The sequence below is a fragment of the Branchiostoma lanceolatum genome, chromosome 10, assembly GCF_035083965.1.
Source record: "Branchiostoma lanceolatum isolate klBraLanc5 chromosome 10, klBraLanc5.hap2, whole genome shotgun sequence".
Classification (NCBI taxonomy): Eukaryota; Metazoa; Chordata; class Leptocardii; order Amphioxiformes; family Branchiostomatidae; genus Branchiostoma; species Branchiostoma lanceolatum.
In genome coordinates this window covers 4025390-4044349 of record NC_089731.1, presented here as the reverse complement: position 1 = coordinate 4044349, position 18960 = coordinate 4025390, and the positions used below count along the sequence as shown (strand labels likewise).

Genomic DNA, 18960 nt, shown 5'->3' with positions numbered 1-18960 from the left:
TTAGCGTAATACGTAGAGGTACTAAGGGGGTTCTTCTGAATTCTGTGTAAAGAGTTGTCGGTACCCCCCCCCCCCCCCCCATGCAGATCCATGTTTAACAGCCCCACCTGATATAATAAGGATCACAGGTATGTTGAGAGAAAAATGAACTGACACAAAGTACCAGTGTGTAACAGACTAATGTTTTATTCTCTTGAATCCTTAGCATATTCAGGAGTGGAGTCACAATATTTTTTTTTCACATGAAACAGATGAAACTCTAACAGAATCTCAATAAAAGGGAGACTACAGGTACTTGAAATGACAAATCCTACATGAAGCCTGTCGAAGACACCTACATGTAGGCAACTGTTTCCTCCTCAACTAAAATGGTCTCTTCAAATCTACAGAGGCACTGAGAATTTGGAAAATCTAATTCTGTCCAAAGTCAATAACAACTATTTTGTATAACTGAAAGTGATGACACAATAAATTTAAAGATCATATTATTAATATGAAAAAGGAAAGTTTCTTATTTTGATTCAATTTAATTATCATATGTTACTTTGCATCTAATAATACTACTAAAATATAAGCCATAAAGTTTATAAGGCTTTCCAAAGTCCAGGTGTCCATGTATTATAATTCTTAACTGGCTAATCTTATTATCATTACTACTGATCACAGTTTAAGCAAGAAGAAGTCTATTTTTTCGCGGCGGCAGCAGCACGATTTGCGGCGAGGACGGCCCCAGGACTTGGGTACGGTCTCTGCTGGAAGAGCGGCCCGGAGACCGTGGAATCTACGCCGGTTTTGGCCTCGTTTGCCTTGGGCAGTCCGGTCGACCACGTTCCTCTGTGGGAAAACAGAAAATTGTTAATTTTTATTTATTGGTTTGGCTATTCACCACGCACAGCCAGGGCTGGCAACTAGCCTGTAGCTGTTACAAAGGGCTAACAATGATAAAAGCAGTCCACTTTTAGGCACATTGTGAAATTCTATCACCATTATTCTGGGTGAAATACTGAGAGGTGTTTGAGATACATGTAAATGTGAAGAAATCAACCTCTACTGTTTGCCAGAACCTCCACTGAACACTTTGCTGCCCCGATGGCTGACTAAGCTATATGGGAGAGATGGATGGATGGATGTTTGCCAGAAGTGTACAGTCAAATCTGAATAGTTAATTTCTTTATTGCAAACTCATGTCCAGCCAGGCTAATTGCATTTACTTAGTAGGGGATGCACATGAATAGGTACAAAATGTCTATCTAGTCTATAGATCTATTTTGTATTTCTGCATAATATTACTCGGAAGTTTAATTGACCTGTATCTGTCTTGTACTTGTAAAGGGCCATATACAGTTTGTACATAATACACAGTCAGCTTTTCTTTAAGCATATCAAAACATGAAACTCCAAATCTATTTCTGATGCCTAATGTTTGAGGTTTGCTTTCTATAATTATGCATATGTTACCTTGGTGCATCTGAGTAGGATGCAGGGTCCATGGGGTCCAGCTCATCTTTGTCTCGCCCTCCCGATCCTGGAAGAGACAGAAAAACAGCAAAGTTAGCGGTTCACTCTCTATTGTTCCCCTGTATTTAGTTAGTTGTCTTGTGTTGTCAAGTTGTGTCACTGGGATGAGACCTAATGTGGAAGAAAGACTGATAAAATCAGATTTTGACAAATACATGTAAAAACTGTTTCGGTGACAAATTTTGGGTGTTAATGCAAAAGCCCAGTTTTATCCCCAGATGGCATATCGACGTATATCTCCGTCCCTAATGGTTTTCAAGATTTGCAAGCAAGCAAGACAACTCCTCAGATTCATAACTTTAGTACAGTGTAAATCTTGAAATATCTGTGGTGGTTTTATTTTCCTATTAGGACCTTTCAACCACAAAGTCATGACACAGTGAATGCATTTCCATTGGATTACTTGTGACTTAATTCTGCGGTAGAAGCTTTTAAGCGAAAGGGAGGCTTTCGCAGTGTTTAAAGTTTGCAATTGAAACAGTTAAATTTGTACTATGATCATGGTAGTGTATCATACATGTACATGTAGTACATAACAGTACTGTTCTAGTACAGAAATAAGTCCCCACAAAAATAAATGAACTTATATACAATGTCATGTAGTTACTGTTATTTTACCTCTTTGTCTCTCTCTACCCCCTCCACCCCTCTGATACGGGGCTGGTCTTCTCTGTTGACGGGACTCCATGTAGCGAGGCTTTCCAATTGGCTCTTTTCTACGCTTTGTGTCTGAACTATCGTGGGTGTCGTTGTCTTCACTGTCGTCTGTCAGATCATCGTCATCATCATCGTTATCATCATCATCGTCGTCGTCTCCCTCTCCTTCACTGTCCGACTTTTCAGCCGCTGTGCCTGTAAGTATAAGGTAACACATCACCATGAATAAACTTCATAGGTTATGCTCAACTGAGGTGAAGCATGATGCTTTTTCAAGACAGTGGCCTGGTTACGTCTTGCGTTAATGGCCAAACACACAGGGTTGTGCTTTAATTAGTCATTAGAAAATAAAAGGTGAAAGGAAAAAAATCTACTAAATGCAGCATCAGGACTAGTTAAATGCCCAAACTACACACACTTCAGATAGAGGTATCCAGGTGTTTATGGCATGCTAGAGAACGCCTTGATAGCACTGTTTTCTAACTGTGGTGTACATTTACCCGTCAGAATTATGTGAGTTAGCCTTACAATGTATAAGGCCATGCAGTATGTCTGATAAACACTCTATCTGCCACTTTGCATAAACATCCAACACAGTCTGTACTCTGTACCTTACCTGCTAGCCAGGCTGCAGGGACTGTAATCTTTGATGCAGGATCTGTAGGAAAAACAATTAGCAATGGGTCAAACAAAGAGTTACCAACATCCATGAAGAAAACAAATCTTTTTACTTTTAAGTAATACGCTTTGTGTGTTTTGTTGTCTTTTTTAGTGATTCTTGACTGTATATTTTGCTTGATATTCCCATTATAAATTCAAGGGTTACAAAAATCTAATTTAGGACGAAGCAACATGCGTGTCCTGTGAGATTAATATCATAATTATATTTCATCACTAGAGGTACCTGTTGGAGGCAGCCACGAGACCTGGTCTGTTTCTGCGTTCCAGTAATAATGGTGCTGACTGGGGGGGAAGGAAACAAGAAATTTATAATTATATACCATCCTATACAATAATGTGAATGTGCTATTATGAAAATAACATTGAGATAGATATAATTTCTCCTTGTAACAAGAGAAAATAAACATCAAGTCCTAAGGGAGCTTGCAAGATGCAGGACACAGTGGAATCATGGTAACCGTTATGAAAATGAAGGCGGGATAGAAATTTTCTACCCCTTATAAATTATACATTATACATGTACAATCTCTTAGACTGTTTGATCTGTACACTCAGGACGGTCTTGCGTTGCCTAGGGTGCTTTGCACACTTCTCCGGTATACACTACTTAAATTTCTGGGGAGAACCCTGAGGACCCAAACACTCGTCCCTGTACTTGACTGTCATCAACTATAAACACCAAAATGACTAGTGACATCTGCTCCTTATGATTTACATTGTACTGCCGTATGCATCATAACAGTTCCCTGTAAGACTAATGTTATATTACTAAATACATGTACTTTGCGTTTGGGAACGCATCTATCATACTCCTAGTGGGCAACAACACGTGTATTGTAGTGCAATGTGAACCAGTCAGAATTGCTCTTAGGAAGGTGACAGCTGATGGTCCCTGAAACTTCAGTTGAATAGACCATTTGGTTGTGTACAACGGCCAACAATAAATCATTTATTATCATTTTTATTCTAAGCCAATCAACCCCAACAAACACACCCTGTGATTCATCAATCATTTTTCAATGTCAGTTTTGACTGCACACACAGCCTTGCATTAGGCCACACCAATCTAATTTCTTGGTAAACGGATTTTTATTTTCCAAAAAAAATAAAATATTTTAGAAAAAAAATTATGAAAACAGAATGCTGGATATTTTCTTTTCAAAATTTTCTTTTTTGAAAATAAAAATCTGTTTCTTTTCAAAATTTTCTTTTTTGAAAATAAAAATCCATTAACCAAAAAATTAAATTGGTGTGGCCTAGCCTTACTCATGACTCTATTCATGTGGTGCAGCTGCTACAGGACCTTGTGCAGAGTCATAATCAAGTACCCTCACCGCTTCTCAAGTTCATCAAATTATAGTTGCTTACATCCGAAAAAAATTTCATCAGGTTGGTAGAAGCTCAGGATATTGGAGATTCCTTTTTACGCAACCAGTCATCTCACCTGCTGACGTTTCGGTGTCTGTACTACGTCGAAGACTGGGAGGGGGCCAAGGTAATAGATAGAGAGGATAACAGACGCCGTCTGGATAAGGAAGTCAACACCAGTGATGAACTGGGATGAGAGGGGATACAAGCTTAGCCACGTTTGGGACAGTGTTCCCGCCGCAAAAGCGCCACCTACTTTGGCTACTTATAGCGGTGAGAAGCAGTACTCCAGTCAGAAGCTCTGAGGAAGGTGTCTGAGAGACACCGAAACGTCAGCAGGTCAGATTACTCAGGTGTAAAAAAGAATCTCCAATATCCATTGTTGCTTAAAGTTTCCTCACGTCATTAATACCTACACAATTTATGGCATTATTTACAAGCTTTGGTAAATATTATCAACATGTCTTCATATATGTGAGTGGTGTAGTCATGTTGGCTAATATTAATATTACAGTATGTCAGCCTACTGAGATTTTCTCATTAATAATGCATGTAGATAACAATGGGTAAAATACAGTCTGCACTGTCTTGTTTTATTTATAAATGACATTTGTCAGCGTCATGCATGTAAGACGCCCACAACGATACATACTAGCATAGACGTTTGAACTTCTTTGTTGCAATGTCATTGACATTGTTTCACTGTCTTGTAATAATCCTCTTCATTGTTCATGTATAACAACTTCTTTCAGTTCTATAGGTGACCCAGGTATTAGTGGTTGCCTTGTGTTCGATTTGCACAATCCGGACACTATCTACCTGCCAACGTGTTTGAAAGAGAAGATTATCAACTCGGGACATATCATGAGGACAAGGATACTACTTCTCTTTGGTACCGGACTGTGTGTTTGTGTAATGATCTATGGTATCCTGACCAAGTCTTTGATGACCAGGTTGATATTTGACACCCATAAAGCTATAGGCAACGAGCAACCTCAGTTTCCAGCGCTACAAAATACCACACATCAGTCGTCAATCACGGGAGAACCTCTACAAACTAGGAACGCCATCTTAGTCAGAGCATTCAGAAACGCATCAACATTAAACCACACGGGAAGGAATCCACTCCAAGTCAAGAGAGATTCCAAATTACGACGAGAAATGTCGTGCAAGCTGAAGAAGAACGTTCCGTTTTCCACCATCACAAGAAAACAGGCGTCCAAGGATAAAAACAGTGCCTTTTTGCCAGAGGAGAGTCTGGAGAAGTTGGTGCACTTTAACTCGTGCGCGGTCGTTAGTAGTAGCCACGCCCTGAGGCTTCACACGTACGGTCAGGAGATAGGTGAGTTGGAGTGGTTATAATTACATGTTATAGATTAGTAAAAAATGACGGACATTTCAGTAGTTATGGTACATATTTTAAATCAAATCTACAATGTAATTTCCTTTGTTATTTTTGTTAAAGCTTTACAATGTCTTGTCAACCATTCCGAGATATGTCCCTTACATGTAATTTCCTTAAAGGAACCAGCACACATCAGGAAGATGTAGCTCCTGTAATTTACGGATTTTTGGAAGCTTTGCCATCCAATGTGACAGTAAGCTTTTACTAGTAGGCTCCAATGCCTGGCAATTTTAAAATTTGATGACCTTCTTTCATGGCGATCCACAAATTTGGCCGAAGATTATGATTGACAGCTTAAAGGGTAGTCAGGATTTTTATTGGTATTTATGCTCTTTCAGACAGCCACAACGCCGTGCTGAGATTCAACTGCGCTCCCACGCACAGGTTTGAGAAGTTTGTTGGAAACAGGACGGATATTCGTCTGATCAACACACTCATCCCTTTGGAGAATTACCGAGGGTGTCGGCAGGAATTCTGGAGCGAGAACAGCACCGTGTTTAAATCTGACACCACACTCGTCATAAGGAACATGGACGCAATCAATGTGGGACCACATGGCGTCAATCTTAAAAAGGATAAACATCATGTTTTTTCCAACTTGATAAAATACAGGAAGACCTATCCAAACAGGACTATGTCTTACATACAGAGAGCTGACTTTGGGAAGGACATATTGGCAGAATTGGCGCGATTCTGCAACGCTACAAAAATGTGCAAAAAGTCAAGGTGGACTCCAAGTACAGGCATGTTTGGTAAGGAGCTTTTGTTTTATCTTAAACGTAAAAATTTAAGTAAAGCCACTAAAATGAGTCATCCTCAAATGAGGTGAGGTGAGGTGAAGCATGATGCTTTTTCAAGTAGCTAGTTCTTAGTGGCTTTGTTACAGCTCACGATTTTTCTGTAGCACACTGGGTCACCCCTACTAGTACTCTTCTTGATGAGTGTGTTGGGTTTTTTTACGGGCAGAGGTTGATGTTTGAGGCTTATGCCTGAAGCTCCCTCATACACAGAGCTGCCAGCTTTACGTCACCATCCCAAATGACAAATGCAATCCCTTACAAAAATATTTTGTTTGGCATTCCCATTATCTTCAGTGGCAAAAAAGTACAAAGAGAGCGTTACATCTTTAATTACGTACCACTATCAAAATGAGTAGACTTTTATGCTATATCAATATCATGTTATGTTTTGCAGGTGTGGTGATGATGATGCATCTCTGCGACTGGGTCCATGTGTACGAGCTTGTTCCTTCCAAAAAGAACAATACAAAGCTTGTCTATTACTACGACGAGACTAGAGTGTGGAAGCCAGCAAAAGACCGACACTCTTACCAAGAAGAACAGATTTACATCAAAACGTTGTCACTGACTCCCGATAAAGATATAGAAGACACCGGCGTGGTGCTGTTACAAGGACTCTCGCAGATTCGCTGTGGTTGATGGCATCACAGCTGGATTATTTACCAGGGCTCGAGATCCATTTTTGGGAATAGATACTGGTGCACCTAAATATTAAGCTGCACCGAAAGTTTAATATGAAACTCTAGATCTTTTTCCCCTGCCCATGTACATGTACATGTACGTTTGCGCTTGGTGATAATAATAAACGTGATAAATTTGCTACGTTCAAAATTCTTAACAGTCAAGTCAATTCTTAACATCAAACAAAAAAACTAAGTAGTGGCATGAGTACTCGGTGTGATTTGTGTTCTTTTCTACAGGTCAGTACTAGTATGTGATCTGAAGTGATATTATTTCATGCAAATGTCTGACTTATGCCATAATGGCTTAATATTTTACTAGTACAATTAGTCTGTATAACGCAAACTCCAGCTGTCCGGTGGTTTCTCTCCCCTCCCCTTGGGTTGCGAGGTGGTTACAGGGCCGCGAGCAGTCACAAGAGGCTTGATTGAATTCAGGCTAAGTACATGTATGCCGTTTTAGTTATAATGGGGTGAATGGGAAATGGTTTGGGGTTTCAGAATTCCATGCAGATACGTGATTCGCCCTCATGCAATTAGCTCATTGTCTGGTCTACTCTTGTATTACAAGTACACTCACTCACTCACTCTCTCTCTCCCATAGCTTAGTCAGCCGTCGGGGCAGCATAGCTTTTACAAGTACAACTCAACTGTATTATACAAGCGTGTACAAGAGGCTGCTGAATAGATGCACTTTACATTTACACAGCTTACAAAAATAAGTCACAAACTTACTAGTAGTTACATCGCACAATACACAAGACACAGTATGTGGAGTGACAACTACCTAAAATAACAGACAATTTTAGTTACAATATGTATTAAAAAAAGGTAACTAGTATCTTTCTCTCTATATACATTATCAATCTCAATGAAGTTGGAAGCCCCTGGTATAGGGCAATGAGGGACGCACAACATCGCGACAGGGGGAGAAGACTAAGAAGGACAGCCCGATGTGCCTCAAACTTTCAGTCAAAGGCACGGGAGGAACTAAGGTGCTAAGGTAAGGTAATACATGTATGTACATATATGACAGGGATCCCAGCGAAGACCCTGATTGTATACGTATGTATACAAGGAGGGTTTATAAAACCTCCTTGGTATGTATGACTACTAGTACTAGTATGAGGGTTAATGGAACAGCCTTGATTTGAATTAAAAGCTGTACTAAAATCAAAGTCTCTAGAAAAAGTAGACAGTAATTCAGAAATTCTGCCTCGGAGTCCTTACTTTTTGTCGTCCCATACTTTGACCCAGTTTGGTGGCAGTGTGCTGTGCTGATGGCCCTGCTGCAGTACCGGCGCCTCCCTCTTGGTGGCGCCCCAGCGTGTCCTGCAGTAGTCCACACAGGTGTGGTAGGGGTTGGTCTGGTTGGGGCAGCCGTCCACCTTACCTTTGGGAGTGGTCTCGCCGTAGTCGGCCGCTATGATTTCTTCATCCGGAGATTCTGGGAGGGAAAAAAAAATCCAGGGTTAAAGTTTAAACCTTCTGCCTAACTCAGGAATTGGATGCCAAATGGCTACACTCCAAGCAGAGGTTGGGGATAAGATTATATTGTGACCTTCTTATATAATTATCGTATGCCCTGTCAGCTGACGGCTCTCCAAACCTACTAGTGCTAGTATATCATCGCTATTGACTCTCTTTTGACCTCTATGAATTATTTGTGGACAGTCGAAAGAGACTCGGCTGCTACTACTTTCAGCTAGTCAGTCTATGCAGACTAGTTAGGACACAATAGGTTTGGAAACCATGTAATCCCAAGTCGGCCCTGCAAACTTCAACTGAGACCTGTGCAAACTTGAACCAAGAAAATATGGTACTCCAAATGTAGGACAGATGCCACCCATCGGGATGCTGCTGCTTACGAGTACTTGGGAGCAAGGAGCTCAAGGTTATATGATTATGATTATGAGTAATGTTATCAATATTATTATGTCAGTTATGGTAACACACTGCATATAACTGTTACCTGTATTTGTTGGTCATCTTCGTCTTCGAAGGACTACCAAGGAGTATTTGTTGGACCAACAACAAGGACTATTTTGTCAATATAGATCTGGTTTATCTTACGTAGAATCTACAGCTGCAAGATTTGCTTAGGAGAATTTCTAAGCAGCATCCTCAAAACACGCATGAACAGAGCACCAGACAGACCCGGTACGACTCTATGTTATAAGTTATGGTATAAGAAGCACCATGCAGAGAACAGCATATTTCTTCCCGTGCCTAGCGGAGAAATAGACGTAAAGCAAAGACATCAACAACGACATGATTTATGAAACTAGAGATCAACATACACGGATGAGACAGAACTGAGTGTACGGGGCTGGCCTCGTTGTCATCAGTACTAGTACCGACAAAGCTTGCAAGGATGGGACGTATTATGTGTAGTATGTGCCCCCCTCCCCACTTCGATATCAGACAAAAATATTTGTATTCACATCCTTTCTAAACATGCTAGCAAAGCTCCAGCTTTACTTACCTTTCTCCGATTCCTGTAGAATTCCCCTCTTCGCTAGCCTCGCTTGTAAAAGCGGAGGAAGAGGCATATTTCACAGCTCAAAATGGACAAACGCCGTCTTCCACCGAGAAAACAAGCGTTTGCGGATAAAATACGCAGTACAGTCAGAAACCGCAAGGTGACGCTGCAGCACAATGTCTGGCAGGAAATTTAGCAGGTTGTTCAGTACCTGCTGATTCGAATGTGTTCTTAGCAACGCAAGGCTTGCCTGGTAACACTTTCGCTCTCGATCGTACGTGGTTTTCTGGGCAAAACTAACGTTTTCTAAAACATAAGGTCAGTTCTGAAGTGTAGTTGGGAGTTCAAAGAACTCTTCAAAAGTTGTTGATTATCATTAGATGAGTCTATAGACTATAGGCACGAGAGTGAGCCCTGTTCCTTGCGATCTTACCTAAGCTTGTCGTCGGAACTTTTTTTTCAGAACTCTGCGGTCAAAATCGTGAGTTTCTGAGGGGCCAAGATGACGTTGAATCCGCTGGCGAACCCCAAGGGTGTGAGTTTGCTGTGTGAGCTGTGCCAGAAACCCGCGTTTATCCAGTGTACCAAGTGCCGAGTAACCTACTACTGGTGAGTATATAACATTGTTTCTACCATGTGGGGGAGGGGGGCATTGGTTCCTTTTGGTAGAAAAGGTCAAATGATATAAAGTAAAAAGAATAACGAACAGAGGGTAGTATATAGAAGTAGGGCCGGGACGAAGGGATGACGGGACAAATTTATGGAAATTTTGACAATCGGAATCACAATATTTGAAAAATAAACAGATTTGTATTTTATAAAAGTTGTGATCTGATTGTATTTTGACCATCACAAGATCTGTCAGCTTCTTAAGTTAATGTTAAAGCTCGATCTTGATTAAGACTGACAATAATTATGTACCAGAGTTTGTTGGGGGATTAACCGACTAGAACCGACACATGTACATATAAACACTCTTTCTTTCCCCGTACCATCCCTCAGTGGAACACCCTGCCTGGCACGGTTGCGACGGCCCTACTTTGCCCCTGAAGGGGTTATTTGGGGGCAACACCTATGTAGATGATTAATAGGGCCGTTCACCATTCCAAAGACACATGCACAACTTGAGGGTCAACGGTAAAGGCCCCTGAGACATAAACAAAACGCGTCCAACATTATTATGCAAATCAACTTACGGAGTCTGGACATATGTAAATCACGGTCGAGACAAGAACTGTTTACAAGTCAGGGGCCTTCACTTTTAAGAAATTTGACCATACACATAACTCGGGACAACCGGATCTATGAGAGCCCCGGTGAACTAACCAGAAGGGCACCCAGGCAATCTGGTATGTATAAAAGACGTTCATGTTCAAATTGGTCTGTTCTTCTACAGCGGTGTGGAGCACCAGAAGGCGGACTGGATGGGGATCCACGAGAAGATCTGTCAGATGCTGATCCCGCTGCGCGTGCCCGAACCCTTCCTCAGCTCCGACGACGAGCGCCAGCACAGACATCAGCAGATGACTCACAGAAAGGTCAGGATTGGTGCACAGTGCACAAACTCAGAATACATATGCATTAATACATATGAAATCGTTGTGTAATTAGCATATATAAGAATAAGGTCCCATATAGAGTCCATTCCAAGTCACCAAGAGGGTTGTCATTGTCATAATTTATAAATGTTTTCAATCTATTGTAATTATTTGTGTGAGATATTTGATACTTAAGAAATATTTTAAATGTGATTTCAACTTTATAAATATTCCTCCGGTTTTCTAAAACTTTAGAAATATTCATCATGTGGAACAGGATATTTCTAACAGTTTCTAAACAATGATTACAGCATTCTACCATTATTTATCATTATTTACAATTTCTTACCATTTTCTACCATTATTTGTAACATCTTTATAAATAGGTCGGAGGGCTGGGAAAAAAGTAATTCACACATCATTGCGAAGTATAGGGAAGAATGCTCTCCACAAAGGACCAAACAGTGTCCTGCAGTAAAATCTAAAGACAGACAAAAGCAGACAGAAGGGGTGGATTAGCACCTACATTTATGGGGGCAATCACCATTCTACCATTATCTACCATTTTCTGTAAATATTTGTAAAAGGGAAAGAATCATATAGATGTTTAGAAATAATTCTAAATAAAGAGATTTTTGTGCAGTAACTTTGTAGATATTTCTAAACTATCTAATTGAATTTGAATAAATTCAAATTTTCCTATTCAATCTTTTAGAAAAAATAGAACTATTGTTACTCAGATATTCTTTTATTAGAAATAATTCAAAATCATTACAAATATCATTCAAAAACCCTCTTGGTGACTTGGAATGGACTCTAATATATACAATATTATGTAGTTTCCATACAGTTATGTTGAATTGTGACATGATGTAGACCAAACTTCTATATCATTTTAAACTACAAGACAACAGCAATTCCTCTACTTCCCTGATAACATTAACACATTACAGCTTATATATATATATATATAGGTATCATGCAAGTCAAAGGTTAAAATCTAGTTGTTGTTTACAGTTGACTTTGCCATTGATTTAATATACCAATAAAAACAATTCAACAGCTGGGCTGATTGGGCCTTGTCATAAGTGAGAAGATAAGCGGTTGGCATTGCTGACCAAAAGATTCAAGGACTTAAGTATTCTAACTGGAACTCAAAACGATATGAAATCCACGGAGAGATAAGATCAGAAGAAAGCTGAAGGATTAATTTTCTGTCGTCTTTTTTCCTCTTCTTTTTTCCTCTTCAGAAGCGGATGATTGAGCTGACCCGCACAACGGGACAGAAGCTGCTGTTTGAGGGTCACCACGAGCAGGCGGTCCCGGCAGCCATGCAATCCCTCAGGTTCAGCATCGACGTGTTCGGGCTCAGCTCCATCGAGCTCGTACCATCCTACCTCATCCTGGGGGAGGCCAGCATTGGTAAGCTGCTCGGGGTTTTCTTTTATTATCTTCTAGCACACTGAAGTAGCCATGTGGCGGCCAATTCTTTATCACCTCCATGAAAAATGGAGGTAAATGTTGTAACATTGTATTTTTTATGTGTCTGTGTACATGTATATGTCTAGATCTGTCAATATAACTTAAGAACCGTATCTGGATGGATTGCAATGATATTTGGTTTAAATGTGGGCAGGTGTTGTGAACCCCGAATATTCAAATGTCAAGGTTGATTTTGGGCCTCCTGGTGGCTGACCTTGGTACTGCAGTACTCACGGTTTTGTATCTTTGGTCCTGGCCAAGCTATTGTCTTGTTGGCTATCATCATGTCTCAGGCTAGACAGCAGGGAAAATGTTTCGGACAAAGCAGTTGGCAACTTGCACACTTCCAAGCATCTTTTTGATAGCTTGATGATGACTACATTGTGCATGTTATCCCTGTACAGGACTGGGAAGACTGCAGCAGGCGGACGAATACCTTGCAAACAGACAAACAAACAGATTCATTATTGAATAACATGTTATTTCTGTGCAGGACTGGGAAGACTGCAGCAGGCGGAGGAGTACCTTGCAAACAGACAAACAAACAGATTCATTATTGAATAACATGTTATTTCTGTGCAGGACTGGGAAGACTGCAGCAGGCGGAGGAGTACCTTGCAAACAGACAAACAAACAGATTCATTATTGAATAACATGTTATTTCTGTGCAGGACTGGGAAGACTGCAGCAGGCGGAGGAGTACCTTGCCCAGGCGGAGTGGACCGTGCTGAAGACCCCAGAATGCAGCAGTGCCATCAAGTCCAAACTGTACCGGAACCTCGGCCTGCTGTTCGCTGCAAAAGGGAACTACGACGAGGCCAGGCACCAGCTGGCAAATGATGTGAGCAGCTGCTCGTATTATAATTATAGTTTAAAAGAGTTTCATCACATTCACATATACATGTAAAATTATCTTCACCAGAAGTATAACTATAAGTGTGGATGAATTTCTTTCTTTTTTTTCAATGATTTATTTTATGTTACATCACAAGACTGTCGGTCATTCAATTCCAACTGTCCTACAATATACACAATTACTGTAGTTGTTCATTAGTGAACAGAAGAGCAAAAATGATAATGGGATATTTTCCAAAATTAGTCATTTTTTGATTGGGGTACAGCTGTTTTTCATTTAGATTGCAAATTTTCTTCAAATTGCTGATTTCAAGCTTGTAGATTCTTTGCCAAAGAAAAATCTATGTATAATGCTTCCTATAGAATATTATAGCACCGATTTGCACTCTAAAAATGCTTTTTCTTATATTCTGTAATCATTATGTTTATTCCTCAGATCTACTATGCGAGTGAGGAGTTTGGTCCCCATGACATCCACACGGCCGGCGGGTACTTCCACATGGCCAACGTGTTCTTCAGGATGAACAGGATGGACGTGGCTGACTCCCTGTACTCAGAGGTGGGAAACATGATAACCCCCTGCTTTGCATAATTTGTATAACCTGTAGTACATTAAAAAAAAACTCTGTTTGTGTTGTTTATTGTATATTGTCCATTTACCAGAACTAGCCCTTTATAATAGCCTCTGTCTAGTTTTGTTGTCCTGGCTGTGAACAGAATTTTATATGAACAGAACAAATGGACGTGGCAGACTCCCTGTACTCAGAGGTGGGAGACATGCGATCTGTGTACTGAACACACGAAAATATCTAAAATGCCTCTGCCCCATTGTCTGCCCCATTGTCAAAAAAGCACTGGTCTACCTCTCTTTAAAAAGTACTTTTTTTTTACTTTTGACTCCTACATCGACATATTACAATGTAATTTTTGCAGAACTTTGGTTGATTATGACAGCACATGTTTCTGAATACATTTGTATTAAAAAGACTCTTTGTACACAACTTTGGTTGAATAAAACACTAGTGTAAGTGTTTTATTCAACCAACATTTTGATGACCATCTGTCACTTTCCTTAGCGAAATTCTGACTGGTTCACTTTGCACCGCAGCTACAGGTGTCACTGCTTACAGATGATGTCCCAAAAGAAGCAGTGACACCTACGGGTATAGCTGCAATGCAAAGGGAACCAATCAGATTTGCCCTAAGGAAGGTGACATGCCGTCACCAAAACGTTGGTTGAACAAAACACTTGGGTTTGTACAAAGTGTCTTTATGAAACTACACTGTACATGTATTCATCACAGAAGCACATTTATCTATTTGCAGGTGACGACCATCTGGCACCAGCACCTGTCCCAGCTGATCAGGTGGCGGCTGAAGACACCTGCAACCCCCTCCGGTATCGGTCCGGCCATAGAGGGGGTACAGGAGGAGGAAGGGGGTCTAGGTACGTAAAAACCATAATAAAATAAAGGGTTTTTATTCATTGAACACCTTGGAGCCTGGGGGCTGAATTACATGCTCATTACAAATTACACATGATAGAATACTTAAAGGTTTAAAATCGCACATATGGCTAGATTAAAAGGTTGTGTGTCGCATTAAGTTCGCAATGATTTAATTTCGCGGTATGAAGAAATTGGAGTGTCCATGATGGTTTTAAGTTGCAGTTGAAACAAGGGGGTCATGTGAGGCAGAAGATAGCTTAGCTTAGAACACGGCTTAGCATTCTCTTGAGGTCGAAGAGTACGGACACTAGTACAGACACAACTGCATGTGTTGAAACTTTTCAAACAACTGTTTTATTCAAAATGGTAGAACGGGATCGGCCGTTCTATGTTCGAACGGCCGGTCCCGTTCGATATAACGACTTTGCTCGTTACCTGGAACAACGCTCGAGACACAACGACTTTGCTCGTTACATTCTTCCCCCCAAAATCCTATCCCACCGCTGCCACCAATGTGAGAGGTCGAAGAGTACGGACACTAGTACAGACACGACTGCATGTGTTGAAACTTCTCAAACAACTGTTTTATTCAAAATGGTAGAACGGGATCGGCCGTTCTATGTTCGAACGGCCGGTCCCGTTCGATATAACGACTTTGCTCGTTACAGTTGTTTTAATTTTTAGGTGAAGAGGTCACTGTGAAAACTGTGAACAAGAAACCATCTCGAAAATCTCAACATTTACAGGACTTTTGTTGTGGTTTTGTTTAGCGGTACGAGGGAAAATTATTTTTTTTGCTGTATGTGTTTCATATTTGCAGCGTGTTTAAACATTCTGTAGAGCAGTTATAGTAGTGCAATAGAGACACATATTCGCGATGTCATGAATTTGCTTTGTAAACTTTAAGGTGAGTGACGCAGCATGGATGCACTTTAAACCCATGCCCTTTAAATGTAGCTTCTTGATTCTGTAATGATTGAATGAGGGCCTGCATGCCCCTTTTACGTAGAGCGTAATCGGTCGTTTTAATTTTACGTAGAGCGTTGCCGACCACTCCATAATTTAGCGTAGAGCGTAGGCGGGGGGGGCTTTCTGAATTCAGCGTAGAGCGTAGGGAGGCTGTCTGAATTTAGCGTATTACGTAGCCGGCCCTCCGAATTTAGCGTAGAGCGTTGTCGGGACCCCCCATGCAGGCCCTCAATGTTGTTTGTTTCCTGTCCAGATGAGGCCCAGGAGGCAGAAGCCATCCAGGTGCTGAACTCCATCCACGACATGCGGGAACAGCTGGCACATCAGAACCCCCTGGGCCTGGCTAACATCTGCCACACGCTCACCATGCTGTACTACCTGCTCAATGACATGGACAGGGTGGGTTCTTATAATGTCTTTTTTTTCACAGGGACTTAATTTCGTGGTAAGGAGGGAAAGGAGGTTTATGCAGTGTTTTAACTTCACAGTTACTGTTACAGTAGTACTGTTACGTAACAGTTACAGTAAAAGGTTGGCGGAAAAAACAGTTCATTCTGTATGGAGGAAAAAGAGCTTTAGTGTAGTCTGGGGCCAGTAAAATCAGCCTAACGATTAATTAACCTTTTCTTTGTGTGGTTGCACCCCCTAACAGAATGCTATGGACTGTCAATAGTCCCTAAGACCATGTTAATATGTTCCTGTCCATCCTTGTTCCCCTTCAGGCTCGAGAGTTCAGCCGTAAGGCCCTCCTGTCCAGCGAGACCGCACCTCCTGGCGAGGACGGGTCCCTCACGACAATCTCTGAACTCGCCAAGGTTCTCGACGTCCATCCTGGGACAGCCACTACATCATGAATGTCAAACTCCTTGTGAAGAGCATTCAGATTGTCTACAATATTATTTGATGTTCGTAGTTTAACTTTGTAAAGATCATAGATTTATTCCGTGAAGCCACGCTAATCAAATTTGTTTTTGGATTTAAGAAATGCTGATTTGAAAATACTGTAAAATCTGCCCAAGAGGACCACTCAATGATAAATCTGGCCTTTGTGGACAGGTGGTCATTATACCATAGACAGGATTCTTATTAATGCTTGTGTCAATGGGAAAAATTATCTAAGGGGCCTTCAAAAAGTGGTCACATTGGCCAGGTGGTCCTTATGTAGAGGTGGTAACTTGTACAGGTTTGACTTTATGAACATTAAAGCTTGTTTGTATATATTATAAACTTTGAATTTTCTACTCTCTATATACCATGTTGTCTGTTGAAGAACGTTTTTACAGCATAGTCTCGGGTTTTGGTCACGTTTGAATCAATTTATATGAGCTGATTTCTGTGAATATTGTATTGGTTTGCTTACTTTATATTAATTTTGTACATATGCACATGCCTTACTTTCTGAAAATGCACAAACTAAATCGAGGCAGTGGTTGCTATATTTGACCGTTAGGAAATATGATACAATTCAGGAAAGAAATGAATAGCAACAGTCTGAGGTTGCTGAATATTGCCTCTGGCCACCTGTTGTTGTAAATTTCATCAACTGGACAATAGTTTCATAAGAAAATTATAGGTTTTTTGGAGTTGGCCTTTGGTACTACAAGACGTATGAAAATTTTTTTCATCCTGTAAATATCATTCAATAAACAAATTAAGATTTATAACATCTCTGAATGTATGTTTCACTTGTTGTGGTTTTGAAAAAATTCATATAACCATGCACATTGTTTTTTTTACACAATACTATTTCATGCACAGTCCAGCATGTACCCCCCCCCACACACACACACAAACACACACTCACACAAACACACTCACACACTCAAACAAAGAAAACTAACAACAAAGCCAAAACATTGCAGTTACAACTGATTTATTTCATACTATGGAAAGAAGCATATTGTGCTGCATCTGGCACTTTACATATCTTAATATAGGACATTGACAAGGCTTAGCATGATTTTTTTTTCAAGTCTCAGCAGTAACTTGAATTCCATTGAATTTGAATGTAGTCTCCGCACTAATAGAGGGAAATGAATTTTATAAGTTTTAGTATAAACACAGACGTGAATAAATGTGTACATATAAAGATAGTGGGCGTTATAAACTTCCTGGCACGTTTGACCAATTGCTGACGTCACGTATCCGCAATGACACGTGTCAATAAAGTCACGTGTCCGTAACTCTCGCGAGTTTACGTTCGGCAGTGATTGGTCATTATTGATCCTGAAGAAGGCGACAGTGGTCGTCGAAAATTCGACCCGTGAATACCTTAGTGTTGGAAGAAAGTTTAGCATTGTATTATAAATGTGTACATAGTCTTCGACCTAGGCCACCACAATGATTTGATTTCTTGCTCTTGACATGTTTTATGCATCCAATAGAAGAAAAAAAGGAAATTGATTTTGTTTAAAAACTGGCGCTATTATGATAGACCCTGAATGTAATTAAAGTTCGTGCCTCCTCTGTATTGCACAGAAACTCCAAACACATGAATAAAACCATGGGAGAAAATTTTAGCTTTCAAAGTTATGGTTAAAGATACAAAATACATTTGATGCGTGTCCAGAATCATGTGTGATTTTTTTATCATTTTACAAATATGCACACAAAAAGAAGGAAAGAAAAAGCAGGCATATCGGGAAACCCAGAAATCAAATCGGTATGTGGCCTCGTGGAAATGTGAATTTCAAAGTACTTTGTATAAAAAATCAAGATCACTTTTAATGGGAACTTTGTGCAACGACATGCACATGTATGATGAAGCTAGGCAATTTCATTTCTCCCTTAGGTTATCATAATGAAACCAAATTATGAATCAGTCTGGCTAATTCATAGTCATTGAAGTGACTGCTATTTTCAGGAAATGACGCAATACAACACTCCCTACTTCTAATTTGTTGCTTTTTTGTTACCAACTAGCATTTAACCACCGTAGTCAAGATTCACTTTACAGATAAAATCACAATCACGATTGAGTTAATTGTCTAGATTTACAGCATATTCAGATCCAAGTGCATCTATAACTTTACGGTTTGAGGGAAAAAACGTACTGAACACGAAAAGATCATTCAATG

General features: G+C 40.3%; 3 protein-coding genes across 6 annotated transcripts; 2 read left to right on the top strand and 1 right to left on the bottom strand.

Annotated features, from left to right (window-relative positions):
• Positions 1 to 170: 170 nt before the first annotated feature.
• LOC136443144 (polyglutamine-binding protein 1-like) lies at positions 171 to 9749 on the bottom strand. Its single transcript, XM_066440232.1, has 7 exons — positions 9595 to 9749; positions 8340 to 8556; positions 3080 to 3138; positions 2792 to 2833; positions 2137 to 2370; positions 1459 to 1525; positions 171 to 834 (listed from the first exon to the last, which is right to left on the bottom strand). Exons 1-7 carry the CDS (start codon positions 9659 to 9661, stop codon positions 684 to 686), a joined length of 837 nt encoding a protein of 278 aa, XP_066296329.1. The 5' UTR covers positions 9662 to 9749; the 3' UTR covers positions 171 to 683.
• LOC136443142 (beta-galactoside alpha-2,6-sialyltransferase 2-like) lies at positions 4626 to 7119 on the top strand. Its single transcript, XM_066440226.1, has 3 exons — positions 4626 to 5566; positions 5968 to 6381; positions 6824 to 7119. Exons 1-3 carry the CDS (start codon positions 5089 to 5091, stop codon positions 7066 to 7068), a joined length of 1137 nt encoding a protein of 378 aa, XP_066296323.1. The 5' UTR covers positions 4626 to 5088; the 3' UTR covers positions 7069 to 7119.
• LOC136443143 (zinc finger MYND domain-containing protein 12-like) lies at positions 8008 to 17129 on the top strand. 4 transcript variants are annotated; one of them, XM_066440231.1, is made up of 9 exons: positions 8008 to 8112; positions 10055 to 10200; positions 10988 to 11129; positions 12380 to 12551; positions 13283 to 13452; positions 13903 to 14025; positions 14793 to 14913; positions 16137 to 16282; positions 16606 to 17129. In XM_066440231.1, the coding sequence occupies exons 2-9, from the start codon at positions 10094 to 10096 to the stop codon at positions 16735 to 16737; spliced, it is 1113 nt and encodes a 370-aa protein (XP_066296328.1). In that variant the 5' UTR covers positions 8008 to 8112; positions 10055 to 10093; the 3' UTR covers positions 16738 to 17129. The 4 variants fall into 4 exon arrangements, with proteins under 4 accessions (XP_066296328.1, XP_066296324.1, XP_066296327.1 ...); XM_066440227.1 differs by lacking the exon at positions 8008 to 8112 and adding an exon at positions 9783 to 9865; XM_066440230.1 differs by lacking the exon at positions 8008 to 8112 and adding an exon at positions 9807 to 9844.
• The last annotated feature ends 1831 nt before the right edge of the window (positions 17130 to 18960 follow it).